General features: G+C 33.1%; 1 protein-coding gene across 8 annotated transcripts in view; it reads left to right on the top strand.

Annotated features, from left to right (window-relative positions):
• The window catches only part of LOC135159225 (uncharacterized), a 28,162-nt gene extending 14,536 nt beyond the window's left edge, over positions 1-13,626 (top strand). For 6 of the 8 annotated variants that reach the window (XM_064115536.1, XM_064115535.1, XM_064115540.1 and 3 more), the window contains 6 exons: positions 2,137-2,221; positions 6,602-6,664; positions 8,214-8,371; positions 10,225-10,289; positions 10,597-10,684; positions 11,207-13,626. In XM_064115536.1, the coding sequence (XP_063971606.1) occupies positions 2,137-2,221; positions 6,602-6,664; positions 8,214-8,371; positions 10,225-10,289; positions 10,597-10,623 (398 nt within the window). In that variant the 3' untranslated portion in view covers positions 10,624-10,684; positions 11,207-13,626. Of the gene's footprint in view, positions 1-2,136; positions 2,222-6,601; positions 6,665-8,213; positions 9,685-10,224; positions 10,290-10,596; positions 10,685-11,206 lie in introns of all 8 variants that reach the window. The other 2 variants (XR_010297969.1, XR_010297970.1) reach the window with 2 other exon arrangements.
• The last annotated feature ends 4,512 nt before the right edge of the window (positions 13,627-18,138 follow it).

Genomic DNA, 18,138 nt, shown 5'->3' on the forward strand with positions numbered 1-18,138 from the left:
TGACAAGAAAACGAAAACTGGATACTTTGGAGCAAGAAATAGAAGCTAACATAGATGTTTGCCAAGTAACAAAGAAATTTAGATCGCAGGACATAAACAGAGACAGTTCTGTCCTTAAAGATGGAAATTCTAAGAGAACGGAAAATATCAATGAAAGAAATATTACTGACATGAAAAGTGATAGAAGCAGTACGAAAATGCAGAAAAGACGTAAAAGAAGTTGTACACAAAGAATGAAATACAAAAAGGAGTTTATGAGAAAAATTCGTGGTAGGGTATATGAAAACAAAGTAGAGGCTTGTGTCAAAGATGCAAATACACCTAAGAAAGGAAAAAAAGAGAGCAAAAAATCAAGATATCATGAAGATATTATCTGGAGAATGGAAAAAATTAACAAGGTCAAAGGAAACTACAAATACACATCTGATTCTGATTTTAAGGTAAAACAATGTGCTACCATGAAAAATCTGTATCAATCTAATTTGAAATATAAAACACGTCGACTTAATGCAAATAAAACAAGATATATGACAGATAAAGACTTCCAACAAAAAGTGAAAGAGACTATGAAAACCAGATATCAGAATGAAGAAAATTACAAGCAGAAAAAGAAAAATACCATGAGACACATGATTAAAGAAAAGTATGCAAAAGATTTGAAGTTCAGATATAAACAAAAGAATATCATGAGAAATAGATACCAGAATGAGGAAATCTACAAACAAAAACAAAAGAATATCATTAGAAATAGATACCAGAATGAGGAAATCTACAAACAAAAACAAAAGAATATCATTAGAAATAGATACCAGAATGAGGAAATCTACAAACAAAAACAAAAGAATATCATGAGACACATGCTTAAAGAAAAGTATGCAAAAGATGCGCAGTTCAGACAAAATAAAAGGAATACCATGAAATTCATGTCTTTAAGGAGATATAAAAATAGACAATATAGACAAAGGAAATTGGCAATGTCAAAAGAGAAATATAGAAAAATCAAAAAGTTTAGAGAAAGTGTAATAAAACGAAATACTAAAAGAACTATTGCTAAAAAGGAAAAATTGTGTAAATTTAACAATGTAATCAAAGAATTTAGAGAAATTGTATCTCATGGTCCAGAATATGTATGTGCTGTATGCTTTAAACTTCTTTTTGAAAATCAAGTCAAGAAATGTGTAATTGATGATTATAAGTTTCAGATCTGTATTAGTACAAAGTATTTGCATGTTTGTAATTCAGAATGTAGAGGAGATTGTCCAGTAAAAACCTCAGCTAGATCATCTTTATGGATATGCTTTACTTGCCATAGAAAGTTGAAATCTGACAGAGTACCTGCAGAAGCAAACCTAAATAACTTGCAATTACATGAAATTCCAAAAGAACTTGCGAACTTAAACACATTGGAACAGCATTTAATAGCACTAAATATTCCCTTCATGAAATTGATGGCATTGCCTAAAGGTGGTCAAAACGGAGTTCATGGTCCAGTCGTGTGTGTCCCTTCAAATTCTTATGAAACTGCAGATATTTTACCAAGAGCACAATCAGAAGATCAATTGATTCGTGTTAAACTGAAAAGAAAATTGTCTTACAAAGGTCATTACGAGTATAAATTTGTAAATAAAGAAAAACTGCTTTGTGCTTTGCATTATCTAAAACTAAATAACAAATATTATTCAAATATCACTGTGAATGAGGGATGGAAAAATTCAATGGAACGAAATGAAAATGATGATGAAACTGAAGAAGAACAGGAAAGCGAAATGAGTGCTCAGACTCAATTAAGAAATTATTGGAAAAATTATTGGAAAAAATGGAATGAAGATATTGACAGTATTTTGTCTAAGGACAAGAAAAATGATGAAAACTTCAGACAGAGTGCCAACGTGCCAAATACAAAATCAAACAAAAATGACATCAATGATGAAAAAAAAGACATCACTGACGAGGAAGACCGTTTCCATGGTTTGCATCTAGATTCATGTCTTCAACCAGTTGATATTGGACAGGAAATTCTTGATCAATATTTTGATGAAATAATATGCTGTGCCCCTTGTGAAGGAAAAAATCCTGTATCCGTTCTGCAAGATGAAACTAATGAAGCTAGATGTTTTCCTATATTGTTTCCCAAAGGTCAGCCGACGTACCATGATAGAAGGGAAGAGAGGATAACATTAGGACGTTATCTGCTGAACCGATTGATGCATGTTGACAACAGGTTTGCTCAAAATACAGATTTTATTTTTTATGCTCAGTATATCTATGAAATTCAACAAGTTTTGTCACAAGTGTCTATTGCATTGAGACAAAGTTGCAACAAAAAAGATGATTCCTCACCAATTACTGCCTCAGATTTGAGATGTCCTGAAAAAATTAAAAATGTTTTAAAATCAGACAAAGGATATAAATTTCTTAAGCAGATTCGAGGGACACCTCCTTACTGGCAGAAAACACAAAAAGATATTCTAGCAATGGTTCGACAGCTTGGAAAACCAACCTGGTTTGCTTCATTTTCTTGTGCTGATATGAGATGGCCAGAGATTATGAACACATTACTAAAACAGCAAGGAGATAGCAGAAAGTCAAGTACCTTAGATTGGGCACAAAAATGCAAGCTGATGAACTCAAATCCAGTAACATTAGCAAGGATGTTTGAGAAAAGATTTCATACTTTTCTTCATAAAGTCATTTTATCACCATCTGCTCCTATTGGGAACATCCAAGACTTTGCATACAGATATGAGTTTCAACAAAGAGGAAGTCCACATTGCCATATTTTGTTCTGGGTTGACGCCCCACAATTAGGAAAAGACAAAGATGAAGATGTTGTACAATTTATAGATAAGTATATTTCTTGTGTGACGCCTGATAAGGAAGACGATCCAGAATTGCATGAAATTGTTCGTTCTGTACAGCAACACAGTAAAACGCATTCTAAATCGTGCAGAAAAAAAGGAACGACTTGTAGATTTAATTTCCCGAGACCACCTTCAGAAGAGACGTTTATCATTAAAGTTAAAGATAGAAAAACAAACAAAAAGAAAAAGGGTGAAAATGGAGAAGATGATAGAAAAACAAACAAAAAGAAAAAGGGTGAAAATAATGAAGATGCTGAGAAAAAGGCTACAGAAAATGCAAAAGAACTGTTGAATTCTGTTAAAAATGCCTTGTCGGATGGAACTGAATATAATAGTACTAAAGAACTTTTTGATAAACTTGAAATTACACAAAGCCAGTTTCAAGAGGCACATCACGAGATTGCATCACAGGAAAGTGTGGTAATCAGAAGAAAGCCTGGCGATGTATGGATAAATCAGTATAACCCTAACTTATTGAGGTGTTGGAATGCTAACATGGACTTACAATATGTGACAAATGCCTATGCCTGTGTTATTTACATTGTGTCCTACATGTCAAAGGCAGAAAGAGAAATAGGAATGCTTTTAGAGCAAACAGTTTCTGAGATGAAAGATGGAAATAAAGATGCTAAAGAAAGTATGAAATCAGTCGGGCAAGTGTACATGCACAACCGCGAAGTATCGGCTCAAGAAAGTGTATTCCGTGTTTGCAGTCTAAGACTGAAAGAATGTTCTAGGAAAGTTGAATTTATATCTGTTGGTCCTGATCCCATAAGAATGAGTTTACCGTTAAATGTCATAAGAAACAGACCTGATTGTGATGATGATGAAGAAAATATTTGGTTTCCTAGCAAAATTGAGAGATACAAAGCTCGACCTAAAGATGCAATGTTCAAAAAGATGTGTCTTGCAACTTTTTGTTCTCAATATAGGATATTGACCGCTTGCTATATGAAAAGCAAAGTGCACAAAAACATCTTTAAACTCAGAAATAATTTGGGATACATTCAAAGACGAACTCGTTCCAAAGATGCAGTCGTAAGATATCCACGATTCTCGTCCACCAGATCACCTGAAACGTATTTCATGAGTATATTGCAACTTTTTTTGCCACATTATATCGATGAGCAGTTGAAGCCTCCTGGGTTCAAAAGTTATGAAGAGTTCTATGAGACAGGTTGTGTAAAATTATCTGGAAATGACTTGCAAAGGGTTAGCTCAGTTATCAGTAATAACATGAAAAAATTTGAAATCAATGCAGATTCTATCGAACTGGCACAAGAGCATTTAGATCGTTTTGGTGTACCAGAAGATGCATGGGGCCTATTATGTCCTGAAAGTGAAGTACAGAGACTTGAACATCCAAACGTGTATGTTGATGCCGAAGACCAGGATGAAGAACTTGCTATGCCTGATCTTAAAGAATCCAAAAATAAAGAAAACTTTGCAGTGGAAATTAGGACTCATAAAATTTCAAAAGAAGATAGGCATTGTATCATTAGGTCAATGAATGAGAAGCAGAAAATTGTGTTTTATAAGATACGGCAGTGGTGTCTCGATAAAATAAATGGAAAACAAGTTGAACCCTTTCATGTATTTATCACAGGTGGAGCTGGCACTGGAAAAAGCCATTTAGTCAAATGCATATACTATGAATCAACACGTATATTAGCCAGAATGATGCATAATCCTGATGATGTCTCAGTGTTGAAAATGGCTCCCACTGGAGTAGCAGCTTATAATATAGATGGTCATACTATTCACAGTATTTTGTCTATTCCACCTAATGCACAGATGCCTTACCAGCCATTAAGTGAAGAAAAAATAAGCATTCTTCGCAACAAGCTAATTCAGTTGCAAATTCTAATCATTGATGAAGTGTCCATGGTAAATCAAAAATTGATGTTTTATGTCCACAGTCGTCTACGGCAAATAAAACAATCACGAGATCAGACTGCTTTTGCTGGTGTTTCCGTTATTGCTGTTGGAGATATGTATCAATTACCTCCTGTCTTTGGAAGCCCTTTATATAAAGATACACTTGAAGGAGTGTTATGGAATGACAATTTTAAAAAAGTAGAACTTCAAGAAATTATGAGACAAAAAGACGATGCAAAATTTGCTCTTTTACTGAACAGATTAAGAGTAAAAAAACGAGATGATATTCTTTCTGATGAAGACCTGGCAGTGCTAAAATCCTGTGAAACTGGTGAAGAAAATGAAGACGCTCTTCATATTTATTCATGTAATAAGGAAGTAGATGAATGGAACAGGAAATTGTTGCATAAGAAATGTTCCAATGTGATATGCTTGAAAGCCGAAGACACAGAAAGAGACTCGAAGAAGGGAAGTACAGTTCGCGAAAAACCTGTCACACGTTGTAGAAGCCAATTACCCAGTTATTTATGGATTGCCATCGATGCAAGAGTCATGTTGGTCAAGAACATTGATGTTAGCAAAGGCCTTACAAATGGATGCTTTGGAAATGTTTGTGAAATAATTATGGACCAAACAAATTCTAAATATGTTTGCATCAGAGTAAAATTTGACAAGGAAAATGTTGGTATACATTCCATTGAAAAATGTAACGAATTTCTGGGTAAGAAGTATTCAAGGAGACAGTTTCCATTGAAACTTGCTTATGCATGTACAATACATAAAGTACAAGGTTTGACCTTAGACAAAGCTGTGGTATCATTGAAAAGGACATTTGAGTCTGGTCAAGCATATGTTGGGCTTAGTCGTGTTTCTTCATTATCTGGCCTTACTATAGAAAATTTTGAATCTAAAAGCATACATTGTAATCCTGAAATCAAAGAAAGATTGGATAACATGAAACCATTTATTGAAAATTTGGAAGCTGAAAAGAGTGATAGTGATAAGTTCACTTTAATTTTGCACAATATACAAGGATTAAGACAACATTTTTTAGATCTTCGTTCCCAACAACAATTTATGAATGCAAACATAATTTGTTTGACTGAGACATGGATTAATGATGACAACATTTTAAATATTTTTATGGATGGACATAAATTCTACCATCAGCCACGTAGTCTTTCATACAATGAATCTGGAAATTCAGGCAAATTTAAAGACCTAGCACACGGCGGCGTTGGAATGTATGTGAAGAAAATTGACACGAGCAGATTAAACATAAATGTGGATAATTTGGAGTTTATTGCAGTTCTTATTAGTAGATCTCCTTCTCTTGTTGTTTCAGTCGTATATCGACCTCCTTCTTATGATATTAATCATTTTTGTCAAAATTTGACTGATTTGATAAATGAACTGAATAAAAGATGCACAAGATGTATTATAACAGGTGATTTTAATGAAAATTTGATGAAAGGATCATCAAAGATACATCAGTTAATGTCTATGAATGGTTACAAACAGCATGTTATGAATCCTACAACAGAGAGTGGAACATTAATAGATCATGTTTACAGTAAGGGATTAGACTCATTAGAAGCTGAAGTCATTCCTGTGTATTATAGTTATCATGAAGCAATTCAAGTAATATTTTAGTTGACGTGAAATGAAATAAAAATACTCATGTACCCGTTTTCTATTGAATTTTGGAAGTGTTTACTTAAGATACATTATAGTAACATCCTAAATCAAGAAGCATTAATTTTGAGGCATGTAAAAAAAAATCATATTGAGTGTAATATGATTGTGAATGCAGTTTGTTAATGTATTAAAATATCTTGACTGTTATTTATCGTACGATACAGATGTCAAAAGGGAGGAGAATGTTTATCTGATATCTTAGAAAAGCAAGAAGGAAAGAATAAAGGGTAAGTGTAGATTTAATTTTGTATTGATCAAATAGTTATGATTGCAAAATGAAAAATTTAACATATTTTGATAAATGAAAGTCTGCATAGATTATGAATAAAGGCAATTTTCAAAAGAGCTCTGCATTTATGAATACATTAATTAAAAAAAAAGGATATTCAACCAAGTATATTTAAATCAAGTTCAAAACATTACATTTCATGTAAAGGACATTATGACAATGCCTCCACCCACCAAAGGTGCTGCCAGAGACATTATGTTTTCGGGTTGTCCGTCCGTCCGTCCCACTTTCGTTCTCGCGATAACTTAAAAACCAGTCAACTAATCAACTTCATACTCGGCTCGAGGACACCTATTTGGGTGACGATGAGCTGAGTAGTTTTTGGGTCCAAAGGTCAAAGGTCAAAGGTCATAGAATTCAATAAAATACATAAGAAATAGACCTTTCTCACAAAAAATCAAAAACCCTTTGACAGATCAATTTCAAACTTGGCTCATGTGTGCATATACAAGTGACAATGAGCTGATAAGTTTTGGGGTCTCAAGGTCAACGGTCAAGGTCATAAAATTCAATAAAATACATAAAAAATAGACTATTCTTGTAATAACTCTAAAACCTTTTGACAGATCAACTTTAAACTTGGCTCATGTGTACATATACAATAGACGATGAGCTGATTAAATTTTTTGAATGTCAAGGTCAAAGGTCAAGGTCATAAAATTCAATAAAATACATCAAAAATAGACCGATCTCATGATAACTCCAAAACCCTTTAACAGATCAACTTCAAAACTGGCTCATGTGTGCATATACAGCTGACAATGATCTGAGTAGATTTTGGGTCTCAAGGTCAAAGGTGAAGGTCATAAAATTCAATAAAATGCATAAGAAATAGATTGTTCTAATGATAACTTTTAAACCCTTTGAAGGATCAACTTCCAACTTCTTTCATGTGTGCATATACAAGTGACAGTGATCTGTTCAGATTTTTGGTCTCAAGGTCACAGGATTCAGTGAAGTTTATATGTTATCTGACTAGATTCTGCAGTCGCAACATCAAAGGCCTACTATTTTATACTTTATGGAAAGAGAAACTAGGATATATATTTCTCGTCTGGCAGTGGCGGAGGCGTACATTTCGACCGTGCGCAGTCAAAGATTCGTCTGGTTTCAAAATGCAATTACTACTGCAAAGATATTTTATTTTACAATACATGGTGTCATAAGAAGCATCAGTTTATTATTGCAACAGCAATTATCAAAAAGAAATGAAACAGAATTTGAATCTAGTTTGGAAGTGAAAGAAATGAAAACTTTCTACTAAGAATGTGCTTTTATTTTCAATGAATACAAAAATCTTGTAATTTATAATGACTACATGGTATACATCGACTCAGAAAAAAGGTAGTCCAAGGGGGAGGGGGTTATGGGACAAAGATATATAAGTGTATTGTGTAATAGTTCTTAATTTTCTTTACATACCATTTGCAGTTTCTGTAATACACTGTGTAATAATGTTGTTCTCTCAATGTTACTATTAAGTACAGGTACCAACAAGAACCCAAACACCAACAATGTGATAACTCCTCTTGGGGATTACTGCCTGACTTGCGGTTATTAGACCGCTTTTCATCTAAAGATTTGGGACCATGTAGGAGTGTGCATAGTGTACAAAGCCATTCATTTATGCAGTTTCACTCCATTGGTTTGTATTGATGAAATTTATATCCAATCCCAATCGGTGCCATACAAGCCTGGTGTCTGTAAATGCTCCTGTGAGTAATGTGCTGACCAGGTTTATCCCTGAAATTGTTAGTGAACGGAGCAGCTGGAGGATCCCAGCCCTTGGTGATAAATGCTGGGTATTGTGGTGAATAATAATCTTTAATATCATCAAAACACTTGTCTACAAACAGGAAAAACAATTTAGAAATTTGTTTTATTGACAAGATTTGATGATGATAACTTATGAAATTTAGATAATTGAAAATGTGTCACAGATATGTAATCCCCTCTCACCCATATTTAGTGTTTGTCGTCCAGTTAATCATTTGTCGTCCAGTTTATCATTACTCTAAACAAAAGACTTTAATGAAGAACACACCTTCAAGACAAGGATTGACTAACTCCTCACTACTTGCGCACTTATTTCAAAGAAAAACGTTTATCAACCATAATCTGTCAGTCTCATTGGCTACCAGACAAATCGCCTGCCCACAAATGCTACAGGTCCTTGAAATTGTCAAAGAAAAGACCACTTAGAGGACATTGGCTCGTCTAAAATGTAACTGGACTCTGTGATGGGTCACTTTCTATAAATTTGTTTATTATCATCTGAACAATTTCAGCTTTCTTATCATTGCAGAATTTTTGTTTATTTTGATTTTCAACAGTTTTTTTAAATTATAGTTCACAATCTGCTTCATATGTAAACCCCAACTGAGATGTGCAATACAAAAAGAAATCAAAAGTAAATCAATGATTCAAGACTTATAAAAGCCATGTCCACCCCAAGAACAAATGGATTTGGACGAAAAGGGAAAAATCAAACGAACATGCTTTATGCTGAAAATTTCATCAAAATTGAATGTTATTATAGTATTTGAAAAGAGGTCGGATTTTTCCTTTAAGATTTACTTACAAGAGTTGGACGAAGAGGGTGTAAAGTGTTTGTCTTATCACAACATTGAAATGTACATCTCAGAACAAATAGTTCCATTTTTGTAAAGTTATTATATTGAATATGGACTGTTATTAGAAATGAAAATTATATATAATTATGTAAATTGCTTGGGATAAAGTATACTTCCTTTTTTATGAAATTGTATTACGGAATGGTGTTATAACTTAGTAAAGAGGAAGGATCTTGTGAAAGTGATTATGTTACGCGGGAAGAAAACCCGCTTGGTCAGTAGAGATCGATTGTTTTGAGGTCATTGGTCAAGCTACTCAGTGAGGAGAGCAATCAGTCAGAGAGTCCTGTAGGATCCAGATAATTTAGATCTCAATCCTGTCGAGGTATGTTGATTGATATGTGCTATTTTATAAGAGAAGGATATCTTTTGGAATATATTATCTCTAAATCATGAACTAAAATTAGAGCATTGAATCGTAATTTTTCTGTTAGGTCAAGGATACCTACTACGTGGCATGTTACGTAACAATGAATGTGTGTATATATGTATCGGGTACCTCGATTCAAGATGGTATCACTCTTTCCTTTTTGTCTTGGAATTGCCGAATTGGAGGACTATATTTATGTAGTTGTATTTCTTTAACGCTCGATAAATTATTTACCTGGTGTATTTAAATAGACGATGAGTAGAATTTATAAATGTGAATAATTCGTAAACCGGGAGATTTGGTAAATGGTAGCCTCAAGGTCAGGCAATGTCAAATCATTTCGTACTGATGGTTTCGATTAATTATCGATTTAACTTTAATCGATTAATATTTTCGCCAGTTCAGTTATATATTTTAGATTTTAAAATGATACGTGATCAATTGATATTATACAATCATATATATTAAGGATTGGTGTATCGTTTATTTATTTAGGAGTTCGAATGTTCATTGTTGATGGAACTAGCTGGATTGTGATGATTTCTGGGTTTTCTACGAAGGTACGAAAAGTTATGAATTTTCCTTGTAATTTAATGACTGTGTTGTTCGAAGTGATATCTTATAATATTAGGATAAGAATGATTGGTGAATTTGATTTTTTTCCTTCGAGCATTGAAGGCTTAAATGATAACTTTTTCATTAGATCACGGTGTTTGAATTAATAATTCTAATTTTTTGTCAATATGATGTTAAGAACATTTACAGTTAATCGATTGTAATTTCCCTGTAAGATGTATAGGAACCTAAAAGGTATTATGATATAGTTGAATAGTTACTCATGCAAATGTATGTTATTATTTATTTTAGATTGCAGTGTTGGGTACCGGAATCTGACCCTAGAAAGTGATTGTTTTGGTCCTTGGTATGGTTTTTAACCTGTATCTGCCCTAGTCGGGTGAGTCAAGATGGCCGTACTTAAAAGATTGATACGTGCAGCATTTTTTACCAAAATTAACGGTGTTTTGTGATCGATTACGAAAGTTTGAATTTGTTGACATATATAAAAGATTGATATATTTGGAAGAATGTTTCCAAAGTTTGCTATATAAATTGTGAATTCATATATTTTACAATGAAAGAAACTATTGCAAAAGAGGTCGATTTAAGCTTAGAAACATATAATATCTATGATAATTGTGACTATTTAATTATCGATAGTTGTATTAATAACTTGTTATAAATATTATTACTTTTCGCATATTATCGAGCGCAGACTAATATCTACTTATATGATTGCAAATCATTTAAAAAAAAAAAAAAACACACATTGTAGTGGCCTGCTCAGTGATCGACAGGTGTATTCGTAATATTAAGAGTTTATATTCTGTCTTGACATGTAAATGCTTTATTCATGCTGTAATGATATTTTGAACATTATACTCATGTTCTTTATTGTTTCTCTCTTTTCTGCTTGCAGAGGTTTTTTCTTTTCCAATTTGTTATATACTGAACAACTGTTGTGCTCAAGTGGGAAATTAAATTCCGCTCACAACCTACAACTCTCGTCGTATCGTGTCTTGTGTTCTGGAGTGTCCTGACAACTTCCCCCAAAAATCCAGAATACTACATTATGTCAGTTCAAAGTTTTTCTGTATTCAGCAAAACAGTTATATACACATCATGCTTTGTATGCAATTTAGAAAGTGATGACATCAAGTCACTATTTCTTTTGTATTTTTATTAAATAAAATATGAAATATTTCATTTTTTTCCTCCTTAGGAAACAAACCAAGTTTGATTCTATTCTCACATTCTTCATAAACCATTGATAAAACCTGTTGTGAAGAAATTAAGTGTATCTGTGTTATCATATTTTCAAAAACATGAAATTTGGTATGATTTATGTAATAAAATGCAAAAGAAGTAGTGAGTATGTGACATCATCAACTCATTGATTTGGACATGACCACGATTTGGTTATAACTGTTTTGTATAAGATAACCAATATTTTAAAATTACATTACTTTCTTATTTTCCATGCAATTTGTATTAAGTGTGTGACATAATGTTTCCTAGATTGTCCTCTTTTGGTTCAAATCAATTTTTGTTGGGGGTGGACTACTCCTTTAAGGAAAGTGTCTTAAATTGGTTACTTATGTTACATTTTTGTATTGTTTTATATTATCCATTTACTACTGTTTTATTTGTCACTGCACTTGAGTGTTTCGTGATTACCAATGTATTCAGATAATTGGAAATTCAGTTTTGCTGTTGTGATTCTTTTGTGAAATGGTGATTGAATGTAAAAAAGAAAATTTGCATCCATTTTAGATTTCAGTTCATATGTCTGCCTTTTGGAGAAACAGTTACCTGACTAGATTTCAAAGTGTGAAGATTGAAGGTCTATAGTGTTTTTTTGTTCATGGAAATAGAAAGTAAGAAATATTTTTCTGGTCGGGCAGTGGCGGAGGCATACATTTTGACCGTGCACAGTCGAGATTTATCTAGTTTTCAATGAGAATTGTGGCAACATCATTTTAATCACCAAAAAACATAGATTGTTTTGACTGAGTAAAAGTAGAAATAATGACACATTTATGAATTTTGGGAGAAAAGTTTATTTGATTTGTTTTGATCATTACAGCATTTTAAAGCCTGACAGTCATTTACATAATATTGCATAACTTGAGAACCACATATATGAATTTGATATGGAACAATGTGCAAAGCTTGTATGTAAATTGTGTTGAACCACTGTGTTGATGAGTTCTCAACATTGTCAGTTTTCACAGTTGATTTAACACCACAAAAAATTAAGCCAGTTATATTTAAAGAGATCTTCATTACCAATTGACCTGCGTGAATGGTAAAACATCCCACTATTCATAAAGGAAAGTTATTATTTTAGTTTCTCTTTATACATCAGTAACTGACATTGTCTAAAGCAAGCTAAAGAATTTTTATTCCTCTGCTCATCAAAAGTGGTTGCCGGTGGCATTATGTTTTGGATTATCCGTCTGTTCGTCCATCCGTTCATCTGTCTGTTCATTCCATTTTTGTTCTCGCAGTAACTCAAAAACCATTTCACAGATCAACTTCAACTTGGACCATATATGCATTAGGTGCTCAAAATGATTTCACACATGCGTATGCATGTATGTATCGTTAGAAAAAAATTAATATTCATATTCTGTTGGTACATGATCTCATTATTTAGGGTTAACAGATCAAGGTCAAGGTCAGAAAGTTCAAGCAAGTACATAATAAATACTCTGTTCTTGCTACAACTCAAAAACAGTTTCATGGATTCACTTGAAACTTGAATCCTGTATGGAATGGCGGTGAAGAAGATCTCATCAGTTTAAAGGTCATGAGGTCAGAGGTCAAGTTCACAAAATTAAAAAAAAATAGATAAAAATACTCATTTTTACTTTTACAATTTTGTAGATCATCTTGTAACTTTGATTGTGTATGCATCTGTAATGAATTTTTGCTTTTCGCTTAATGGACTTTTTGCAAAAAATATCAAACAACAAAAATGGTCTACTCCACCAGGCCCCCCCCCCCCTCTTCCCAGTGAATTGTTAAACTAAGCATCACTTTTCTGTTTAGATGCAGTATTTTGCAATAATACATTATATGAATGAAACTTTATGTATGTAGTCTGTGTATGTATTTAGGATCCCTATGATATTGGAATAACAATGTAAGCCCAAGCCTTCAGGGCTTTGGGTAACAGTTAAAATGCTGTGAACCTTTTAATTTGATTATTATGAATTATTTGTTGATCATTGTTATTGTATTTATATTTTCTTTTTTATGTTCAGAAATCTGTCATTATCTTTTATGGCTTTTGATTGTACAAATAAAGATAGAAAATAAAAATACTAAAGAGTATTTTCTTTTAGTGTGATGCAGTAAATTCAATTTTTCCTTAAATTTTGAAATTATTTCCTCTTATCATTGTACTTAAAGTAATAACCACACCATAAGCCTGAAAAAAAAAAAAAACAGTGAAAGAGATTAGGTAATAATAGCAAAGAAGGTCATGGTGGTTTAATGGTGAATGATGATTATGGTAGTGGTAATGATAATGGCGATGTTGATGATCATAATTTACAAGTCTGGTGTCTGTAAATGCTATAGCCCCTGTGAGTAATGTGCTGACCATGTTTATCCCTGAAATTGTTAGTGAACGGAGCAGCTGGAGGATACCAGCCCTTGGTGATAAATGCTGGGTATTGTAATGAATAATAATGTTTAATATCATCAAAACACTTGTCTACAAACAGGAAAAACAATTTAGAAATTTTATTTGATTAAAGACAATATGATGATGAATATGTTGATAATCATGGCAATAATGAAAAAAAAAGGGATTGTGATGATGATAACAATACATTAGATATGCTGAAACAGGAAAGTCAACCATGATCTATCATTTCTATTTTCCTCTTTTATTTGTTTCTTTTCTCTCTTTTTCAACGGACTTCATTGGTGGTTGGTAGGAGGTTTTTGCCCCAAACATTTGATAATGGCAAATATATCATAAAATGATACGGCGATGAAAATTTTCGAGAAGAAATTGATAGTGATTATGTTACGAATGAAAGTAATCAACAAATCGGAATAAACTAAGATCAATGCAGCTTGTGACCATGATAAAATAGAGAATGATGGTGATGATGGTAATGTTAAAAAACGATGAGAAAGAGAGAAAGAAAATCTTTCCTCTTTTTTTAACCTCTCTCTCTCTGTCTCTCTCGTATTGGTTTTCTTTCTTTTCTTTTTCTTTTTTATCTTCTTTTTTTTTTTAAGCATACATGAATAGTCATTAAAAACGTCATCATAATTGATGTCATCATCATCATGATCATCAATATGTTCGTGACCATTAAATATGTACCAGAGATGAGCAATATAACAATAATGATCATGAATATCATCATTATCATCATGGTCATCAACAGCATTATCATGATCATTATCATTATCCTTTTCCTAAAAGAAAAGAGCATAGGAAATGGAAATAATCTGTGATAATGATAATCATGATTATAATAGTGAAGTATTAAATGAAGTAATAAAATTTGGTTGATGTTTGAATTGATAATAATTAAGATGATAATGGTGATGATAATGATAATGTTGATGATGATGATGATGGTGATAGTGATGATGATCATGATCATTATCATGATCCTTTTGCTAAAAAAAAGTGCATAGGAAATGGAAATAATCTGTGATAATGATAATCATGATTATAATAGTGAAGTATTAAATGAACTAATAAAATTCAGTTGATGTTTGAATTGATAATTAAGAAGATAATGGTGATGATAATGATAATGATGGTGATGATGATGATGATGATGGTGATAGTGATGATGATGATAATGATTATGATGATGATAATGATTATGATGATGATAATGATAATTTAGAAATTTTATTTTATTGACAACTTTGATCATGAGAACTAAATAAGCACTCTTGAAATTTAAATAATTGAACATGTGTCAAAGCTATGTAAAGCTCCCTCCCCAATTTAGTCTTTGATGTCAAGTTTATCATCACTCTAAACAAAAGACTTCCAAGAATTGAGTGACTCCTCACCACTCGTGCACTTATTTGAAAGAGAAAGGTTTATGAACCATTGCCTGTCAGTCTCATTGTCTACCACGCAAATCCCTGCCCATGAATGCTTCAGACCCTTTAATTTGTTGACTGTGAATCAGTACCTTTGTCAGAGAAGAGACCACCTGGAGGACATTAGCACCCGTAAATAATGTAATTAAAGTCTGTCCTGGGTCACTTTGAATAAAGTTGTTTATTATCATCCGAACAATTTTATTGTTATCATGGCAAATCATTTGAATAATAGAAAAAATATGGAAAAAATCCAAGGATAATTTAAAAAAAAAAAAAGTGGGGAAGGTCGAGACTTAATACAATGAGGGACAAAATGATGTCAAAAATGGGAAAAATGAAGTACTTGTCCTTTAACGCACCTCTTTTACGTTTCCTTTTTCCCCGCTTTTATTGGGGGGGGGGCGGAGGAGTACTTTCTTTTTTTATCACTAAAGTGTAAAGGCGGTGCTCCCTTGCCTTTAATCACTTATAATGATGATCATGATAATGACAGCGATGACAATTATTTTAGACCATGTACCTGATCCTCTGTTCCCCTTTCCCCCTTTTTTTCCTTTCTTTTCCAAAAAAAATCTACTGTTGTTTTACAACTGATGGAACAACATAAAGTATGAATTTTTCTTTAAAAAGCAACGAACAATTCCATTGTGATTAGTGGTATACCGCCATCTTGAGACGTCATCACCACTTATATCAGAAGTTAATTGCATGGGCGTTGTGACGTGCGCCTGTAATCTAAGCTACATTGAGGAAGTTATAAATTGCTGCAGATGTTCGAGGTTCGGGCCCTAGTCACGTCTATCGGACGTTGACGTTAAAGGTCGGTCTCGGGCGTAAATAATCATATCTGATTGATACACGTCTGTATAAACTTAATTACACACGCACACACATAATGATAAGCTGGAATGTTGAGATATTTGTGCTACCTTGATAAACATACTTGGAAAATGAGAACCATATTAAAGACAATTATGATGATGAATATGTTGATAATCATGGCAATAATGAAAAAAGGGATTGTGATGATGATAAAAATACAGAAGATATGCTGAAAGAGGAAAGTCGACCATGATCTATCATTTCTATTTTCCTCTTTTATTTTTTTCTTTTCTCTCTTTTTCAACGGACTTCATTGGTGGTTGGTAGGAGGCTTTTGCCCCAAACCTTTGATGATGGCAAAAATATCATAAAATGATACGGCGATGATAATTTTCGGGAAAAATTGATAGTGACAGATCAGAATAAACTAAGATTAATGATAAATACAACGCAGCTTGTGACCATGATAAAATTGGTAATGATGGTGATGATGGTAATGTTAAAAACAAAGAGAAACAGAGAAAGAAAAATCTTTCCTCTTTTAACCTCTCTCTCTCTCTCTGTCTGTCTGTCTCTCTTTCTCTCTCTCTGTCTCTCTGTCTCTCTCTCTCTCTCTCTCTGTAATATGTTTATTATGATGATCATGATCATTAATATGCTCATGACCATTTGATATTACCAGAGATAAGCAACATAACGATCATCATTATGATCATACATAACATCATTATTATCAGCATGGTCATCAACAGCATCATCAGGATCACTATCATAATCCATGTGATTAAAATGAACATAGGAAATGAACATAATCAAGAAAGATGGTGGTATAGGCATTAGATACGTAAAAAAGGCTTGATACTGAGAAATTATATGAAAAACATGGAAAATGACCTTTAAAATGGTTATTTATTGCAATATGTGTACCTATATACATTCCAATGGACATAAGAAATAAGGTGAAAAAAAGAATAACAAAGAAAAAAAAAGTTGCAGGAGTCGGACTCGAACCCCTGCCTGCATGATGGAATGAGAAGTAAGTCTGACGCCTAACCGATTGAGCTAGAATATTTCCCATAGACTTAACACGTAAGCAAAACACCAGAATCTCAAATCCAATCTTGCAAGTGAATTACGGGCATGATCCCGACATCTGATCGGAAAATGAAGGGAACGCAACCGAAAGCTTAGAATCTCAGCTACAACATACTAAAAGCTCAGGGATAACTAGCAACAAAAATTGGAGATATGGCTTACGAAATAGAAGAATGTAGAATCTAGTTTTGAGAAAAAGTCATGTCCCATAGAGATTACACGCAAAATGAGTAAAAATGACATGCCATTATTATTTGCAATTTTTGAGGATGATTTGTCTATCAAAATGAAAAATAAAGGCAATAACTCAGAAAGAGTAAGAACTAAGCTACAACATATCAAAAATTGGGTGAAAATTGACCAATATTCACGGAGTTAGAGCAAGATTTGCATAATTATAATGACGTCATAATACGCAAAATGGATTTTTTGAATTCCGACGCCATTTTGATGACGTCATAATATACTTGAGGGTCAAATGAGACATGAAATTATATCTCTAGTTCATACTCTATCAAAATATGAAAAAAAAATTGGGGGTCCCCATGCGTTCTGAAGAGCTACAGCGGATTTTCTATAGGCATGTTTTTGCCCATATATGGCCTATAGTGAGAGCTCGCGCGCACACGTGCTGCAAACTTTAACGGGTGTTAATTTCCTTATTAATGGTCGTAGAAGGTTGATCAAGGTATCAAATTGCTCAAAATTATATGATCAATGCAATGAAATAAAAAAAAACGGTGTTTCTGAGTTGCATTGAGGTGTTACGCGCGGAAACGCGCGCGCATACGTTTGCGCGCGCAATTTTTTGAAATGCTTAAAATGACCTAAAACGTACTC

This window comes from Lytechinus pictus, unplaced genomic scaffold, assembly GCF_037042905.1.
Source record: "Lytechinus pictus isolate F3 Inbred unplaced genomic scaffold, Lp3.0 scaffold_186, whole genome shotgun sequence".
Classification (NCBI taxonomy): Eukaryota; Metazoa; Echinodermata; class Echinoidea; order Temnopleuroida; family Toxopneustidae; genus Lytechinus; species Lytechinus pictus.